At 34.1% G+C, this 19,554-nt stretch overlaps 1 protein-coding gene across 1 annotated transcript in view; it reads right to left on the bottom strand.

Moving 5' to 3' along the window:
• Window positions 1-19,554, bottom strand: part of DMD (dystrophin) — a 2,307,273-nt gene that overhangs the window by 691,909 nt on the left and 1,595,810 nt on the right. The window contains exon 51 of the mRNA XM_023515448.1: window positions 15,906-16,138. Coding sequence (XP_023371216.1) covers window positions 15,906-16,138 — 233 coding nt within the window. The remainder of the gene's footprint in view (window positions 1-15,905; window positions 16,139-19,554) is intronic.

Below are 19,554 nucleotides of genomic sequence, written 5' to 3'. Positions count from 1 at the left end.
AAAAAAAAAAAAGAGCTGTAACACTTATACCTGTTAAATAAAACCTATCCTGGGGTCTGTTGCTTCATTCTTCAAAGTGCTGAGACCAAGAGCCTGGAAATTCAGTATCAAAAATCTGGTAACAGTATCACATATTTCTTCATAAAAAATGATAACATTTATATGGTGATATGCATTTATCTATAAGATAGATTTATGTGTCTTAAATATCAGAGAAGTTTGATACTTAAATTTAAAAGCAGATAAGATGCAATTTGGAAATGGGTAGAGAAAAGGATCCTTCTAATCGATTCTAAACACATTAATTTTCCCTTGAAACCTAAGCTTCAGGGGTCAGAGAAAGAAGAGAAATAAGGTAGAGCATGTCCCTTGGTTATAAAAAACAATTTTACAGAGACTAAGGTTGGGGTAACACCTGGGATTGTTATCTCTCTGCTTTATACCAGAAAATTAACTTGTTATTTAGTAAACAGGAGGTAAAATAAATGAGATAGAACGTCTATATCAGCTAAGTTTATGTAAGATCTTTCATATCATATGGTAAGTTCTTTTGACAGAACAATCAGTACTATAATCAGAAGTCCGAATGGTGCCTAATTATAGGCCGGAGGGACATCTGACATATTGTAGTTGCCTCTATTTTTTGATATACATGCTATTTAAAATATTTTGGCCTGCACATCCATATTTACTCTAAATTGTAAACATGTACTAGTTTATGAATACATTGTGTAATACAGAAAACAAAAATTGAAACTTTAAAATAATAAATATAAATAGAACTAGAATTTATGGTTCCTTTTGTATATCCTCGTCAAAGATCTCTGCAACTGAACATTGAAAGAAAGGAAGAGACAAAGCTTTCTATTTCAAGCAGGATGGGAAAAGCTGAGTGATTTCTAACTTTTAGACTTTAATAGTCAAGTTCTAAAATGCATTTATATTAACCAGTGTGATGTAAATGTTCCCAATTCTATATGAAATCAGCACACTGTACCCCATACATGCATTAATGTATACATGATCTGTGCGTTTATGAATTAATAAAAAATAAAATAAAATATTAGGTTAAATATATCTATATTCCCCATAAAAGTCAGCAATGAACCCCTTTACTCCCACACACATAGTTAAAAGAAATTGTTAGTTTATAAGCTGCCCACAGGAAATACATGTAAGACATAAAGACACAGAAAATTAAATATGCTTTTTAAAATAAAAAAAAGTATCCAAGTATTTCAATGCCTTGAATATTGCTGTATATTGTACCTTTAGAGCTTTTATGCAGATTTTAATAATCAATGTTCTAAATAATGATTACTATATATGATATAGTAATCTATTTTTGCAGCGAAAATGATTTTGTAGACTGCCATGTTAAATTCTTTCCCTCAGACACTTATTATAGAGGAAGCCTAGCTACTTAGTCCCTGCAAGGCATATCATGGTGAGAGGCACAAATGTTATATTGATAACAACTCCACAAATTATAGACATAGGAACAAGAGGAAAGATTTCTAAAAGATTAATTTAGTAAAAACATATACAGAGAAAACAAGTGACTTACAGAGACATGCCCATTTGACTAAGGTTAACATTCACTCAACAGTCAAGATTTTCTACACAAAATGTTTTGGTGGTACTGAGAAATACTGAGCTAAATCATGCTAATTTCCTATAGGACTTTTAGTGACCTTACTATCAGATGTTACTGTACATCGCTAGGATAGGCAAAGTCTATGTATGTTTTTCAGCTTATTTAGCCTTTTCACAAGGACTATCCAGGAACACTTGATGAATCTAGTGTTCTGTGGAAGAGCTTGGGATATGAAGATCATCCATCACTTAGGAACAATATGTATGTGGTATATCTCTTAGTCAAAATCTCTTTTGTAAAAGCTACTTTATTGAGGTATAACTGACAAACCAAAGCTGTACATATTTAATATACACAATTTTATGAGTTTGGAGATAAGTAGAGTCATACATTTCATAATTACGACTCAGTCAACATTCGACTACATACACAACAACAGTGGTCTGGTAAGATTATAATGCTATATTTTTACTGTACCTTTTCTAGATACGTGCAGATACATAACTACTTTCCATTGTGTTATAATTGCTTACAGTAGTCAGTAACTAACATGCTATACAGGTATATATCGTAGGAATGATATCATAGGAACCATATACCCTAGGTGTGTAGTAGGCTATACTATCTAGGTTTGTGTAATTAAACTCTATATATTCACACAACAATATTGCCTAGCAATCCATTTCTCAGAAGATATCTTCTCAGAAGACAGGGGTAGTGTATGCTCCTATGAAACCACGTCCATACTCTATGCCATAAACCTATGTATCATATCCAAAATTTTTCTTCCAGCCTCTTTCTTCTTCTTATGTATGTGATGAGAATGATTAACATAAGATTTACCCTTTCAGTACATTTTTCACATAACATACAACATTGATAACTATAAACCCTATGTCGTATAGTAGATCTGTAAGAATTATTCATCCTGTATAACAGAAATCTAGTGAAAATCCTAACACTCATTATTTTCCATTTGTTTTATAGCACAAAAAATAACTGAGATTGTAAGAGGCAAGAGTATTCTTGTTAAAACAAGTGGTGGGGAAGGAGAAAAAAAATATCTAGGAGCTAGGGCCATGGAATGGTGCTGCTATGAGGAGACCATGGATGGCCAAGTAAATACCAGGGGCTTGTGGTAGGGGTCAGGGAAGTCCATCTCTAGGGGTTTTTAAAATGTTACTAAAAGAGCAACATGAACAAAGAGTCAAAACTTGATCTTTGAAACATTTTATTCTAAGTGGGCCATATTACTTGTTATCCTGTTTGATTACCATGCTGGCACTGGTAATCTTTTTATTGCTTAGTCTTTATTTTCCCTTGACCTCAGTGGGTGTGTTTAGGTCTTAATAATTCAGGGTATAAAAACTGATGAGCTAATTCCATGTGCACTGATGCTAGTGGACCTTTTCTGAATTTTTGTCAGGCTAGTTAAACAGTCACAAAAATGACTGCTTTCTCTTTCTACAATTTAAAAACATTCAGAAGCAGAAAGACAGAGATGAATAATAGATTTTTTCTTCAATTTTAGCCTTTTGATGCCTGAAATAAATTTAAACTAAGAACATATGTGTTAGAGCTATTTGGAAGAAGAGTGTCCTGTGGTATTTTCTGCAATGATGTGAATGTTCTACATCTGTGGTCTCCAATACAGTAGCCACGAGCTACCTGCATTTACTGAGCATTGGAAATGTGTCCCGTGTGAGTGAAAAACTGATTTTCAAATTTTAATTGATTTAAGTTCAAATAGCCACAGGTGACTAGTGCCACGGTACTGAATGATGTAGATTCAGAGAATGATAGACAAAACATGTGGTTAACTAGGAAGCTGTTTCTAAGAATAGAAAATACAAACAGAAACTATTTCAATTTTCTAATTAACACTATTTGTAGTGGGTCCTTTTATGGTATGATTATAAATTAACATAATTGGCGTCTGTCATTAAACACTAATACCAGCATTACTCTCTTACACTCACACCACCTGCCATCTCTGCGAGGAGAGAACTAAGAAGAGGGGAAAACAATCCCATCATAGTTACCTAAGGTAAAACAACAGGAGTATTAAGGAGAAAAAATGCATTAGCTAGGAGTATCCTGGCAAGCCCGGCCAGCTGCCCACCCAATATTCATTCATCTCTTCTTAATGAAAAGTATCCAAATTTTGTTCCAACTGGCAACATTTTAGAATTAGTTCACGAGTTTTCACTTTCCGAATTTAGAATAAAGAAACACACCTACTCAGTTAAAATCCTCAATTCTCCCAGGATCCCTTAAAGTTAAAAGGGGTCATGTGTCACATTTCTGGTCACTGCTACACTGCAGTGTAGGAGCCAAGGCAGCTGGAATATGCTTTTACTTTTCCTATTCCCCCTGCTTCCACTTTATTGGCCCATGAAGAAGAGCGAAACAGGATCCTCTCTCTATCTCACCCTATACAAAAATTAATTCAGGATGGGTACAAGGCTTAAATGTAACAAAGGAAATCATACTGAGTCTAGAATAAAATGTAGGAAGAACACATACACATTAGGCTAGGCTTACAATTTATGACTAAGACCCCAAAGGTGAATACAGCAACTATAAAACTAAATACATGGGACTTAATTAAATTAAAAAGCTTCTGCATAGCAAAGAAAATAATGAACAGAGTGAATAGACAACCCATAGAATTGGAGAAACTATTCTCAATACTATATATCCAATAAAGGGCTAATATCTAGAATCTACAACGAACTCAAATATATCAGAAAAATAAAACTCAAACAACAACTCTATCAAAAAGTGTGCAAAAGACATGAATAGAAGTTTTCCAAAACATATGAAAAACTCCCTGACACCACTAATCATCAGGAACATGCAAATGAAACCCACACTGATATACCACCTTACCCCTGGCAGAATGGCTGTCATTACAAAGTCTAAAAACAATAGATGCTAGTGCAGTTGCAAAGAGAAAGGAATGCTTAGACACTGCTGGTGGGACTGCAAATTAGTATAACCTCTATGGAAAACAGTATGGCGACTTCTCAAAGAACTAAAACTAGACCTACCATTCAACCCAACAATCCCACTATAGGGCATCTACCAGAAGGAAAATATGTCATTTGATCAAAAAGGCACCTGCACTGGAATGTTTGGCACAGCATGGTTCACAACTGCAAAGATGTGGAATCAACTCAACTAACCATCAATTCATGAGTGCATTAAGAAAACGTGGTGTGTACACACACACACACGCACACTCCCCATGAATTACTACTCAGCCATAAAAGCGAATGAAATAATGTCTTTTACAGCAACATGGATGGAACGAGACCATTATCCTGAGTGAAGTACCCTAGGAATAGAAAATAACCACAGTTTTAATAGTTGGGAGCTAATCAATATGCACACCCTGACACAAAGAGATAGATGGACTTTGGAAATGAAAGAGGGCAAGCCAGAGGAGGAACAAAAATGTACCCTTCACGTACAATGAACATCATTCAGGTGACAGGCATGCTAAATGCCCCTACTTATACACTATATTAGATAAAAGGTATCCAAGTAATAAAAACATTTGTATCTCAACATTTTGGAATTAAAAAAAAAAAAACAAAAACCTGGCTCGGTGCCTCTGATTCAAGTGCCTAAGGTGCCAGCCACATATACCTAAGGTGGAGGGTTCGAATCCAGCCTGGGCCCACCAAACAACAATGATGGTTGCAACCAAAAATAACCAGGCATTGTGGCGGGCACCTGTGGTCCCAGCTACTTGGGAGGCAGAGACAGGAGATTCACTTATGCCCAGGAATTGGAGGTTGCTGTAAGCTGTCATGCTACAGCACTCTGCCCAGGGGGACAGCTTGAGGCTCTGTCTCAAAACAAAACAAAACAAAACAAACAAACAAACAAAACCACACAGACATAGTGCCTAAAGGTACAGTATCTATCTTGAGATCACAGGAAAGGAAGCCACATATTGAGAATGACTGGAATTGGAGAAAAGAGATGGGACATTTGGTCTCGTGTCTGCTGCACCAATCCTGGGACACATAACTCTGGAGGTCATCCTCTATGAGGAGGCAAACTCCTACCTGAATAAGTAACTACAGTGAAGATTTTGTTACATGCAGCCTAACAGTCTTAACCGTATTACTGAGAAAGAGTTACTTAATTTCCAAAATTCTTAGTGTCTAAAATTATAATTGTTTTTACTTGATGTGATGAATTTAATTCTCGGTCGCCCTTTTTTCATCACTAGTCAAACCTAGACATAAATCATCCTACATTTAATAGTTAAAACAAACATAAATATGAATAGAGCTCTATAACAGATTGTTAACTCCCAAATGTCAAGTAAAACTAGACATCTATCAAGATAGTAAATCAACAATATTTATAAAACACCTAGTATGTCCTTAGCTATTATGGCAAGAAGAATATAATGCCTGCATTTGGAGAAACTTAAATTTCAGGGGCTAAAACATAAAAATGTAAAAATTCAAATGGCAATACTTTTTTTTTTCTTTTTGAGAGAGAGTCTCACTCTATCGCCCTGGGTAGAGTACCATGGAATCACAGCTTACAGCAACCTCAAACTCTTGGGCTCAAGCTATTATCCTCTTGTCTCAGCTTCCGAGTAGCTGTGACTACAAGCACCCTCCACAATTCCTGGCTAATTTTTTCTATTTTTAGTAGAGACAGGGTCTTGCTTGCTCTTGCTCCAGCTGGTCTTGAACTCCTGAGCTCAGGGAATCCAGCTGCCTCAGCTTCCAAAAGTGTTAGTATTACAGGCGTGAGCTGCCGCACCCCGTAACAATAAAGGTTTTATTTAATTTTAATTTTTTTTTTTAGAGATAGTTTCACTTTATTGCCCTCGGTAGAGTGCCGTGGTGTCACCGCTCACAGCAGCCTCCAAATCTTGGGCTTAGGTGATTCTCTTGCCTCAGCCTCCGGAGTAGCTGGGACTACAGGTGCCTACCAGAATGCCCAGCTATGTTTTTGCTGCAGTTTGGCCGGGGCTGGGTTCAAACCCGCCGCCCTCGGTATATGGGGCCGGTACCCTACCCACTGAGCCACAGGCACCACCCAACACAGTAAATGTGTTAAAAGAAAGTTCAAGACAACAGAAATAACTATAGACAGAAATAGCTATAGAAGAAAATATATCAAGGACAAAATAATTTAGCAGTGAGTCATTGATTAAAACACCAATACAGGTTTAGAGTTAAACTGCACAGAGAAGGCAAAGATAGATCTCAAAGGCTTCAATGTTCTGACAAACTAGTCAACTCTGTATTTCTAATCATTATTAATCAACTTTAAGGAGTGTGAAGGAACCCTAAGTCACTGATGTGGTACTTCATAATTGGATCTGATTGGAACTCACACCTTGAAATGGTTGCATAGTTCTCATATAAAAAGTTTCCTAATGCTAAAAATAAAATCTTATTCTCCTTTCTATTTAGAGAGCAATATTACTGTAAAATCTCATTATATGTAACTTCTTGCCTGCTTGCATTCTTTTCAATTACTGTTATCTGCCCCCAATAACTGTCCTCTGCTAGTGCCTAACACCTATTATAGAATTTAAAAAAATAAAATTGCACTTGAGTAAGTGTGGCAAAGTGACAGGCTGATTTTTTTTTAATATTGAATTTCTAAAAGGACACTTAGGTCCTATTTGTGAAAGCTTTTAATGATTGTCATACAATATATATCATGACAGAAAAGCTTAGCTTCAATGAAGTTGCTCCAGATTATTTCCACTCTTACACAATCTAGTTCCTTTAGACTTAGAGGTAAAAAGCACAAAGGATTAAGTGTAAATGATCATTTTTTCTCATACACAATCAACTCAATTTATCTATAGGACTTTGCCACAAACCTCTTTCATGAAGTTTGTTTTCCTTATTTCTATTTCAAAGGTTTAACATAAACCTAAAGTCGAATATAGAGTAAACCGGCACAGGGAAGGGGTTACACTTGTCATCATAAAGTGTACTCTGCTTCCATAATTGATGGGAGAATATGTTGGGCAAATCAAAGCATTTCTACTCCTGGGGTAAATAATATTGTATATATTCTTTCCTTGAATGAACCACGGGAGACATGTAATTCTTGAATATGATGATACTTGTTTATAAAGACTATAACATATAAAGATAAGGGACTGTGAAAGCATTTAGAAATTACTCAAATTATATTCAAAGTTGCTTTCATAAATCTAATAAGAAACTGACTCAAATAATTCTAGAAATTCTGGTATTATTTTTAGTAAATTCTAAAAGAACTACAAGAATGTACAGTCAAAACCTATTGCTTTCACTTTCAAAAACAATGCAGCCATGGCTACTTTGGAAATTACTGATCAATTAACTTAGTTTAAGTGATTTAAAAACATTAAACTATATGCAAAAATCAATTTCCACTCTCAGGATATTGAATAAAGTCAGCAAGATACCCAGAAAGAAAAACATAGTTTAATTTTCATCTATGTAAGGAAGGCAGACACATATTTAGAGGAAGAAAATAATCACAGATTAATTCATTCATTTATTCAACTATGTATATGATTGAAACCATCATAGCATTTTTTTCTTATGTGGCAATGACTACTCTCTGCCTTTTATGTTTTTCTTGTGAAGGATGCACTCTAAAGTTGGTGCCTATCCCCTTATTATTATTCCCCAAGTGCAGATAATACTGATGCCTTTCACTAGTAAATGTCCAATATACAATAACAACAAATGAATGAAAACTTGGTCTTCTAACCAAAATCCCTTAAAGACAGTCAATATATTTCTAAAGAATCTGTAGAACACTGTAACTTAGGAGTCTTTGCAGTATGCATTTGAAGGAGAAAAGAAAACATTAGTAGGTTTGTTTTAATTACAGATTATTAAAAATACATTATGCATGTTAATTACATATATAACTTTAATGTTAAATAATCTTATACAGAAAAATGTGAACAAATGAGCACTTTTGCTGAAAGTGATGTGTGATCAATGACTTGTCTTATTTGTAATTATGCATTATTATAGATAACCAAATCCAATTTAAATTCAAACTCTTATTCCACTGTCTCTTTTCAACTTCTATTCTGAATAGTCCTCTACCTATCTCTGGAGTGCTTTATAACATAAGACAATTTGTTGAATGAAGGAATGAAAGAAAAAACAACCACAGACCTAACATTAACATTAGCTACCATTATCCCAACATTAATGGTAATAGTAAGAATGTATTTTATAACATACTGTAACTTCATTCTTTCTTTCTAAGGATCAAAGGCTATGATAAAATATAAAGCCTAAGACAAGTACTAAAATTTAGGGTATAATTAATATTATATAACTTTCAAAAAATTAAAAAAATCTAATTACTTACATTGCTTTCTTATAAAACAGGGAAGAACCCAGATTTTAGTTATTTTTATGAAAATAAAAATCATTTCATATAACAGAGACTAATCAAACTCACACAAGGAAATTTGCAAACAGAATTCTCTACTTGGAAACAATGATAAACTTAAACTTTCTTATCAGAATCCCACTGGTATTTTACTGAAAACATAGCATAGCAGCTTTCATCAGACTTCATGTAAACACCCCCTGGATCAGTTTTGCTTGATAAGATTTTGACAGAAAATTTTAGAGTGAATTGAATTGAAATGTAATAAGGTATTCATTTCCATTCATAGACTTTGAAATATGTGGCTTAGTGAAGCTTATATTTATCTTAAAGCAAAAAAAGTATATGGTATCTTTTTCCTTAAAAACGTTATTAGGAGACTTAGAAAATGGGATTTTTGCCTATTTGTGTTTGCAACTCTGTGACCTTTTCATTGAAGAGGGAGCTTATTTTTGTCATAAATATAAAGAATATAAAGTAAGTCATATTATCGATATTGACAAACCTTTATGCCCTTCGGTGCAAATAATAGTGGATTTGGCTCCTTCTCCTTAGATAAAGAAACACAATTATATAAACGTGGAACACTAATCTACAGGATCATGAGCTATCTACTGGAGACATGTGCATTTGTTCGAAGATAATTAAAGTACAACATTTGCAAATATCTTCAGTCAAACAGATTACAACATTATTTTTTACAGAATGCAGCATACTGCTTTTCTATATGGAAAGACAGAACACTTTGATATAGCATTTCTTAAATAAGGTTGTGCAGAAATAAACCAATGACACGAGAAGGGCTGGATAGTTGTTTGGTAAAGGAGAATATTAGAATAATCAATCTTGTCATTCTAAGATGACTGTCACCCAACTTGTGAAATCTGTTGGATGCCAACAGAAATAAACAGTATTTTTTTTATAATTTTAATAGAAAAATGAGGAGATGTGTAAGAAGTGGGGGACAGTCAGATAAATTAGAAAACATAAAAGAAACATTATCTATTTCTAAGAGGGGTGGATTTATGTTAGGAATATCACATTTACTAAATGACCTTAGAGCAAGTAACTAAATTGTCTATAACTTTTCTCATTTATTGACTAGGGGAAGCTTTTTATAATACCCACTTTCTGCTAGGTTTGTGACAATAGATTAAAACCATGAACATTCTGCTTTTAGTTTAAACAACTAATGCCACTTTTCTCTACCCATTGTTTCAAAAATTCTTCTAGGGCATTGCTAGACCAGTTCCTTTGTCATCACATTGCAGCTGAATTTACTCAAAAAAGTCAAAATCAGAACAATACTGGAGCCATTCAAATGCTCATTGTGTAGATGTAGCCTGAGTTAAAAATGTATATAATTTTTTATGAAGGACTTTGACCTTTGTTGAACAGCAACAAAAATTAAACGCATCCTAGTAATTATTTCCCATTTAAATATATACTGTATCCACAAAAACTGCTCATTCACTCTTCAGATAATGAAATCTCCAAGGTAATGTGTAGTTAAAAATGAATCTTGAACAATGCTATTATCATCTTGTCCAGATTGGCCAATTTGTCTCAACCCCAATCTGAAGAGGTCTTATTAGAGGCTAAAACACCTTTGCCAATTCAATTCTTTATTCAATACAACAGCGGTGGTTCAAATTTAGTGGTGCATTAGTCTGAACACTTGGCCAAAATCACTGGAAAAAAGACTCTAATTAACTTAGCATAGGCAATCAGAAACCAGTATAATGAAAAATAACAACCTCACATGGCCACATAAATCCTATTTGTTGACAGCAACACTAATCTCCATCACTATAAAATTGTCTTCAAATCTCCTCTCCACCTCTCTCTTTGCCCTATATTTCTCTCTTCATTCCTCCTCCTTTCCTTTCCTCTTCCTTTTCTTCTTCCTTATTTTTCTACTTTAATTTTCCTTTTTCCTTCCTTCTTTCTTTACTATCTTCTTTCCATCCTTTTTCCCCTGTCTCCCCTTTCCTCTTTTCTCTCTACTCTCTTTCCTTTCCCTAAAGCTCAGATTTAATAATCAATCTCAGAAAAAAAAACTATGCATATATCTCTCTTCACTTAATTTAGTAGATTACATCAAAAACCCCTGGCAATCCTTGTCAAAACAATTTTATTTTAGAGCAATTTTACATAAACATGATGAAACAGGAAAAGCATTTCTTAATCAGATTTCTTTGACAATAAGGCATAAAGTATAAATCATCCACTGTTATTGATTCACTATCTTATAAATTAAGCTTTGAGCTTCATGTATGTTTTACTTTTAAAGGTTTAATTTGCATTTTAACATCTCTATTCCTCTAAAAGATAGTGGTATATTTTGTACTTTCTAAAAGTCAGCAGTGGCTCGATTTTTTAAATGGCTACATTTAAAATCTTTTAGAAAGTTAAAGTTATAATTTTAAATTCTACTTTTTTTGCTTTACATAATTCACTTAGTAAAAATTACTTCTATTTCAAAATGGTAGCAGTCCCCATTGTTTAAAATAAGAATGTAATTAAACAACTTATGCTAAAGGAGAACAGAAGCTTTTGACTAAATATATGATTTTTTGAATCTAAAGTCTAGAGCTATTAAAAGGCTAGCTTATTAAAATAGCATGCCCTTTTAATTTTTCTGGGATCAATGTCTCAATTATTGCATGTTAAAAGTTTGATCCAAAACTCATAAATTTAAAATTAATTGTGCCTTGAGTTATAAAATGCCTTGTTACGTCATCTCACCCAACTTCTAACACTTCGCAGTTACAATTACAATCCCCAAATCCCAATCTCTGTTTAAAATGGAGCTTCCTTATCACATCTAATTCACATTATTTATCGCACAATCTACATTTACTGAGAATAAATTACTGTACATATAAACATCAAACAAACATATTTGGGTTATTGTTGTATAAATGATCATTATTTCAGGTCTCCGTGTAGCAAAGTTGAGGTAGATGAACCTGTTGCTTAGATCATGATAATCATCTTTTGCAATTATCCTTCTTTATTTACTCTGTTCTCCATCTTATTTTATTCTGGCCTGAATTAAGTGGATATATATTGTTACTGATTGCTCAGAATCATTTCTCTCTTCTATTGTCAATGGACTCCAATTTCTTTGGTGGGAAGTACCTCTCCCTAACTGTGAGAGACTAGGAGGAGAGAGCTGTCTTCTAGCTAAGAGTTTAGAGTGTGGCCAAACAAGGTCAACTGGACTTTCTTTAAGGACTTTAAATTTTGAGCAGTTATACAGGTTGGAGAAAGTAAAATATCATAAACTTAAGTAATTTCTGCTAAGCATGTGACCAGGCATGCTCAGATCCCTTCTAAGCTTTTTCCATTGCTTTCATGCTGATTTCAGTAAATTTACTTTCTGCTTGATTTAATCAGAGAATGATTTCTGTTGCTTGCATCCAGAGAACCCTAACTGACAGGCAACTAAACTACATTGGATGCTTTTAGTTTCCTGTTTAAAATCCTTTACGGGTTGCCACTATCTGTAGGCCATCATCAAAACTCCTCAGCCTGGCAAGGAGGGATTTCAATTGTTTAGCCCCACTCCTCTCTATTTGACCTCATTAATTGGTTCCTCATTATAAACCCTTAAGTTCAGCCACATGGAATCGCAATTCTCAAAGCAAATCCTGTTGTTTCCCACCTTAGAATCCCTCACTCTGGACTGCCTTTTTCATTTTATCCACCTGCTTAATTCTAACTCATTCTCTAATGTTTGGCTTACATTTTATCTTTTTTTTTCATGAAGCTCTTTCTAGCAACTACTCTCTTTCCTGTCTTAGTTTTCCTTGAAGTAAGTTCCTATAGCACCACCCAAACATGCTCAGGAAAATGGAAAACCATGAGGGTTAAGGTGGAGACTGTGGAACTAATAGGCTTGGTTCAAAGCCCATTACTGTATCTCTCCCTCTTGCCCTTGGTCATGTTATTTAAACTCACTGTGCCTTAGGATCTATGTCATAGTGTTGTGAAGGCTAAGTAATACACTTGAAGTTCTTAGATCAATGCCTGGCATATCATTAATGCTAAGTAGGTATTAGCTATTATCCTAACAATTTCTTACTACTATAGTAGTGTTATTGCTTTTCTTTTCCTTTACCTCTTTCACCTGTGTATTCTTGTTTTGCCCAACTCTACATTTTTCCAGGCATTTAAAAGTAGATCAGTATCAGTTTGTTAAAATAATAAATGAATACATAGATGGTAGTAGAGTTTTTTAGTTGATAACGTTCTTTTGGAATTTTACCTAATTTCTCAAACCTTAAAGTTGTGATTATTTTATTTACAAATTTACATAAATATTTACATCCTGAAATTATAGTAAAATTCTCTTCAAAATTACCTCTCCTTCTTGTTACCCTCCACCACACACACGTGCGCGCACACACACACACACATATTTGTTTAATGATTATTTTGGACCATTTTACTAGTTGGTGATTGAAGTTATAAAAGACAAGAACTGATAAGGTATTTATAAATTATTTTTTAGCATTAAGGGAAGAAGCAAGCAAAGTAGCCCCACTATTTAGCAAGAGAAGAGAGACTGGATTTTATACATATATAAAATATATATATAATATTTTTATATATTAAATTAAATATATAATATTTTTATATATTAAATTATATTATGTAAAATACATATGTATGTAATTTATAAGAGAAGAGATAGTGGATTTTATACATATATAAAATATATATCTAATATTTTTATATATTAAATATGTAGTATTTTTATATATTAAATTATATTATGTAAAACACTCACACATATGTATATAATTTATAAATCTTGGCTCTGTGTTATCCCAAAAATGGCTCTTGAGTCTTTCTTCTTCTAAATTAATTATGGACTTATATTTAAAGACTATCTCTGTGAAGGGGCATCAAATTAGTAGTTCCTTCTAAAAAGAAAAAAATTTATTTGTAAAACTCTGAACACCACTAAGCACAACAACCGCTTCCTAAATGGGTTTAATCATAAAGAAGTACAGACTTTCTCTTCTACCGTAATATTAAGTGACTTTGGCAGGTGGCTATACTGTCAATGGCAGCACTGGGTACAGATGTGGCAACAAGCTTTCACCTTCATACAATATTATTACGTGATATACAGTTTACATGATAGAAAATCCATGAGTGGGCAGATTTCCAGAGTTTTCTGGGGTACCTAATATGAATACTTTTTTTTTAATCAATACTCACAGTAAGTGAGGCAAAGTGGGAAGCATTTTTCATGTACTACTCAATCCTTATAACCAAGTGCAAGGCAGATAGTATAACTATCCACATTTTATAGATAGACTCAGGTAGGTTGAATTACTTACCCAAGGTCACACAGCTATGGCAGTTGAGCCATTCTTTGAACCCAGATAATCTAACTCTAAAGCCTATGCTTTCAACATTATAACATTGGCTACTCTGGTAAATAATAATCCTGGAGGTACTGGTGAAACTCTGAATGAACGTACCCTTGCTTCTGTATGTATCAGTACACGGCAATTAGAAAATGCTCAGCACAGTGTCTGACACAGACTTTATATACAAACACATATACATCATTAAATGGTAACTACAGTTACAGATATTACTTATAGGCAGTATAGGGAATGAGTAAGAACATAGGTTTAGGAATCAAACAGACTTGGATTTGAATCCTTTTTCGGCTACTCACTAGAGTGTGACTTCTATGAGCCTCAGTTGCTTTTTCTAAAAAACGTGGCTACAAATACTTGTTATAAACAGTAATAAAACAAATTACCCTCTACATGTATAATATTTACATATCTTTATGTACACCCATATCCATCGCTACATGGTGAATGTGAACATATATTCTGTATGTTCTATATCCAGAATAGGAAACCAAGATCCAGAGAATGACTTGACCATAATCATGCCATTTGCAAATGACAAAGAAAAGCCACTAAATTCAGATCTTTTGAGTCTAAGCTCCAAGTACTTTAATGCAAGTTATTTACTATCAAATTATTTTTATTCCTACTGAATGGCTGAAGTTCATTTCAAAATAAATTACCCTTCATCTGTCTGCCTTGCTTCTTGATTTTTCATGTAACTCCTAAATACTATTAGCACAATTTTCTAACTCTTTTAGAACAGCCTGAAAATGAAACAACTATAGTGTATAAACTTTCAAAATTATTTTTCTTATCCATTCAGAAATATAAAAGTTATATATTTGTTCAAGATAGATAAACCACATTTATGACTATGCATTCTTATTGCTAGTTGATGTTATAACTTCAGAAAATGGATTCTAATGAGGTTTAGAAATGCAATATTTATATTAAAAACATGTTTATTTGATTAAGGCATTGCACAAATGCAAATATTAAGATCTAGGGTATTTTAAAATGTCTTATGCTTTATTATTTTTTTCATTTTTATTTATAGCTAACTTTCAATTATCCTTATCATTGGAGGAAAATTGGCACAAACAACTCAGAAGAGGAGATAATTACCAATTTGCAGATTATTATATTTGATTTTATAATATGTTATGGCTGCAGTGCCAACACAGTTTAAATGTAAATAGCTCAACTGAGCTATTTATTTGGTATAAAATATATTTTTAAAATATCAGTTATTTAGTGAATTTAGCTAAGCCAACTATACTTAGAAAGTTTGTGGAGATTTTCTTTTTCCTTTTAAATTTATGATTACTTTAGATAATTGCATTAATTCATATCTTTGGTGCTACTCGAGCTGAATAGAGTGGAGAGAGTCGCGTGTTTGCTGACAGAGAAAAGCTGCCTAAAAACTGGTGGAAAATGGTCTAAGAGAGTAAAGTGACTTGTGGAAAATCTTTACTTTAAAGACAAAACTCTGTCAACTTTTATCTTTTTTGCCCCCATACCTTCTGCTTGATGATCATCTCGTTGATATCTTCAAGGTCACCCACCATCACCCTCTGTGATTTTATAACTCGATCAAGCAGAGAAAGCCAGTCGGTAAGTTCTGTCCAAGCCCGGTTGAAATCTGCCAGAGCAGGTACTTCCAACAGCAAGGAAGATGGCATTTCTAGTTTGGAGATGGCAGTTTCCTTGGTAACCACAGGTTGTGTCACCAGAGTAACAGTCTGACTAGGAGCTAAAGTATTTTGATATTTTTTTTTGCAAAAGGAAAAAAGAAAAAGAGAAAAATTAGAAACACAAGCTAAATAGCCAGTTTAAACACCAATAAATCAATTATAAATGAAAGGTAACAATTTGAGGCAAACTCTTATTTATGACATTACAGGACATTTTCTAACAATATGAATACTTTAGTAATATAAGACTAAAACTTTTCATTCATATACACTTCATAATCTTTCAACATGATTTTGCTTATTCTCATGCTTAGACAAATAATTTAATTTTTAAAAATCCTTCTCAAGAACAATTATATAAATTGCGGAATTGCTAAAGAAAGCAAAAGTATTGGAATTTTCCAGGTGAATAAATTTTACTTTTTGTTTCATTCAAGGAATAAAAAAGGCGAAAGTAAATTGGATATGATCTTATTTCTAACTTGTGATTTCCTTGAATAGGAAGTAAATTACTTTGGAGGTAGACCCTAGGGAAATCGAAGCCAATAAAATGTTCTTGTCTTAGCTCTGTATTTTATACTGGGAATAGTTTATTATATTTTCTCCTTTTCTTTCAGATTGGTAATAAAGTGGCTAGCAGTGAAAAAAAAAACAAGTTATAGTAGTTTTGGAAAATGAGAGCTAATAAAGTTTTCCTATTTAGACATGTAACAGTATCTCGAGGTCATTAAATAAATCTTAAAATAATATCAATATCGTTGACCATTATGGTGTAAGACAGTATATGGCAAAGTTAACATCAAAAGTCCTGGAATAAAAATGCCTGGAAGAGAACCCTGCTCTCTGCCTTAGGAACTCTGGGACCTTAGTTAAGTTACTTAACCTCTCTAAGCTTTAGTTTTTCTCCTCAGTAGAAGAGGAATAATAACAGTGTAAGCGTCATAGGGGCAGTTGTGTGAATTTAATGACTAATAAAAGCAGTGTTCATGTAGCAAGGCCAGAAACAGTAACATCAACATTATCACAACAATAATATTAGCACAGCACAGACACTAGTAGGTAATCAAAAATGTTAAGCATTACTGTTTTCGTAAACACCTAGCTAATAAGAAACACAGTGATGAACAAATATGGGGACAAGTTGGAGATAAGGACTATAAACAAGAAACCCTTGGGGGGGAAAAGGTTAGTCAAAGGTCTGTGTGTTGCCCTGTATTGATTGAAGAGGGCCATATTTGCTGGTGTTAAATGATGCTAAATACCACACAGCTGGGTTATCAGAGGTGAATGGTAAGGGGAAAGAATGCTTAATCAAGTTTATAAACAATGGACTCAAGGACATAATATAACACAATGAGAGTGGTGGCAAACAAAAATACTGGACTATGTAGCACAGAAAGAAGGGATTCAGAGAAAGCTACAAAAGACATCTCAATGGGAGACCTTGGAGACACGACCAGCAAGGGAACACCATTAAAAACATGGAAAAAATGTACCACGTTGGGTTTTCATTATGAAGCAGCCATTCAATAATTTTCATGGTTTTCTTAGTGTTAGTACTTGTAAGATTGTCTTCTTATCAGAGACAATAAGTGGGATGAAGGAATGTTTTGGTCTCTTGAGCTTCCTGGGGACACTAAGGATTTCCTATGGTTGGGAGAGTAAGAGAACTAATCTTGAACAAAGCAGAAAGAATAAAACTGCTTGAGGTATGAGATAGAATTAAAAAAACGAATACCAAGAAGTAATAATTAAAGGAGTAATACTACGGAGATAAAGAAAAATGATTTTTCCTCAAAGAGTGCTCTCACTATTCTCAGGCTCTTTCAAGGATGAATAAAACTTAATGTAAAGCCAGAATAGCATCTTCTGATCCACAGCCCAGGAGAAAGAAGCATGGGAGCAAATGCGATCTAGAAATCTTAATATGGATTCTAGAAAGGAGCTGAATTCCCAGATAGGATGCATGTGTGAAGATGAAAAGAGAGCTAAATGAAAATGTCACTGTAAGACCTAACTTTAGAACATCAGGCTGACTGGAAAATGTGGAAAAATGGATACTGAGGCAATATATAACAGTTTGGGAGGATTTCAAAGTTATGAAAAGTATGACACTGTTTTTTTTTTAACCTGATTTATTGAAAAGTTAACCCTCTAATGAAAGCAGGAACAGAATTTTTTTCTTTTTTTTTATTAAATAATAACTATGTACATTAATGCAATTCTGGGGTACAGTGTGGTGTTTTCATATACAATTTGAAATATTTTCATCAAACTGGTTAACATAGCTTTCATGTCATTTTCTTAGTATTGTGTTAAGACAATCATATTCTACTCTTAGAAAGATTCACTTGTATCCTTGTAAGATAAACCACAGAAGGGATCCCTCCAAGCACCTTTCTTCCTCCCCCCTCCCCGTATACTTAGGCTGTTATTAGGTTATAGATTTCATATGAAACCTATAAATTAATTTCATAATAGAGCTGTGTACATTGGACACTTTTTCTTCCATTCCTGTGACACTTTGCTAAGAAGAATACTTTCCAGCTCCATCCATGTGAACATAAAGGACATGGAATACTATGCAGCCATAAAGAAAGATGGAATTTTTTCTTTAAATTTACTTCTAAGCAACAAAGAAATACTTAATAAAGTGGAAATGGTCATGTCATCTTAAATTTCAATACAGTGAAGAATGAAAATGTGGAGAATTATCAGACTTCAATGACAAGACCACTGTTTTCTAGAAAGCACATTTGACAGAGAGAGAGAGAAGGGGGGAAGGAAGGAGGCAGGGAAGGCAAGAGGGAAGGAGGGAGGGAGGGAGGGAGGGAGGAAGGAAGGAAAGAAGGAAGGAAGGAAGGAAGGATCTATTGAAAACAAAGGCTAGGGCTTGATACTCAAAAGGGAGAATATTTTAAGACAGGGATCCTCAAACTTTTTAAACAGGGGGCCAATTCACTGTCCCTCAGACCATTGGAGGGCTGGACTGTGGGTCCTGGGATGAGTTGAGTCAGCTGTTAAGCAGGACAGGCAGTAGCAACAAAAACACCTGGTGGGCAAGATAAATGTCCTAGGAGGGCCGCATGTGGCCCGTGGGCCATAGTTTGAGGATGCCTGGTTTAAGATGACTAAAAAGGACAAATAAGACATTAAGATGACAATATTACAAAGTTCTCCATTGAGGAAAAAGGAATAAGTATAAGAAAGAAAGGGGAGGGAGAGCGAGAGAGAAAGAGAAAATTAACTGGGGAGTATTCAGAGGAGGGCTGGAGAGGTCTATGCAGCCATCTGTATACCACTCCTGGGTAGATGATGTCATCTATAGACCTATAAGGCCATTCTTTTCTGGTCTCTTCTCCAGCATTTACTATCTCTAGAAAATACCTCTACATTGATGCAAAAGAGAGGAGAAATCCTATCTTGCTCATTGCTCTATCACTTACATCTTGCACAAGTCCTTAAATATGGTAGA

Source organism: Otolemur garnettii, unplaced genomic scaffold (assembly GCF_000181295.1).
Source record: "Otolemur garnettii isolate 467f Iridium unplaced genomic scaffold, OtoGar3 scaffold00072, whole genome shotgun sequence".
NCBI classification, from domain to species: Eukaryota; Metazoa; Chordata; class Mammalia; order Primates; family Galagidae; genus Otolemur; species Otolemur garnettii.
Note: the sequence above shows the minus strand (reverse complement) of the source record. Positions and strands in the feature narration are given on the sequence as shown.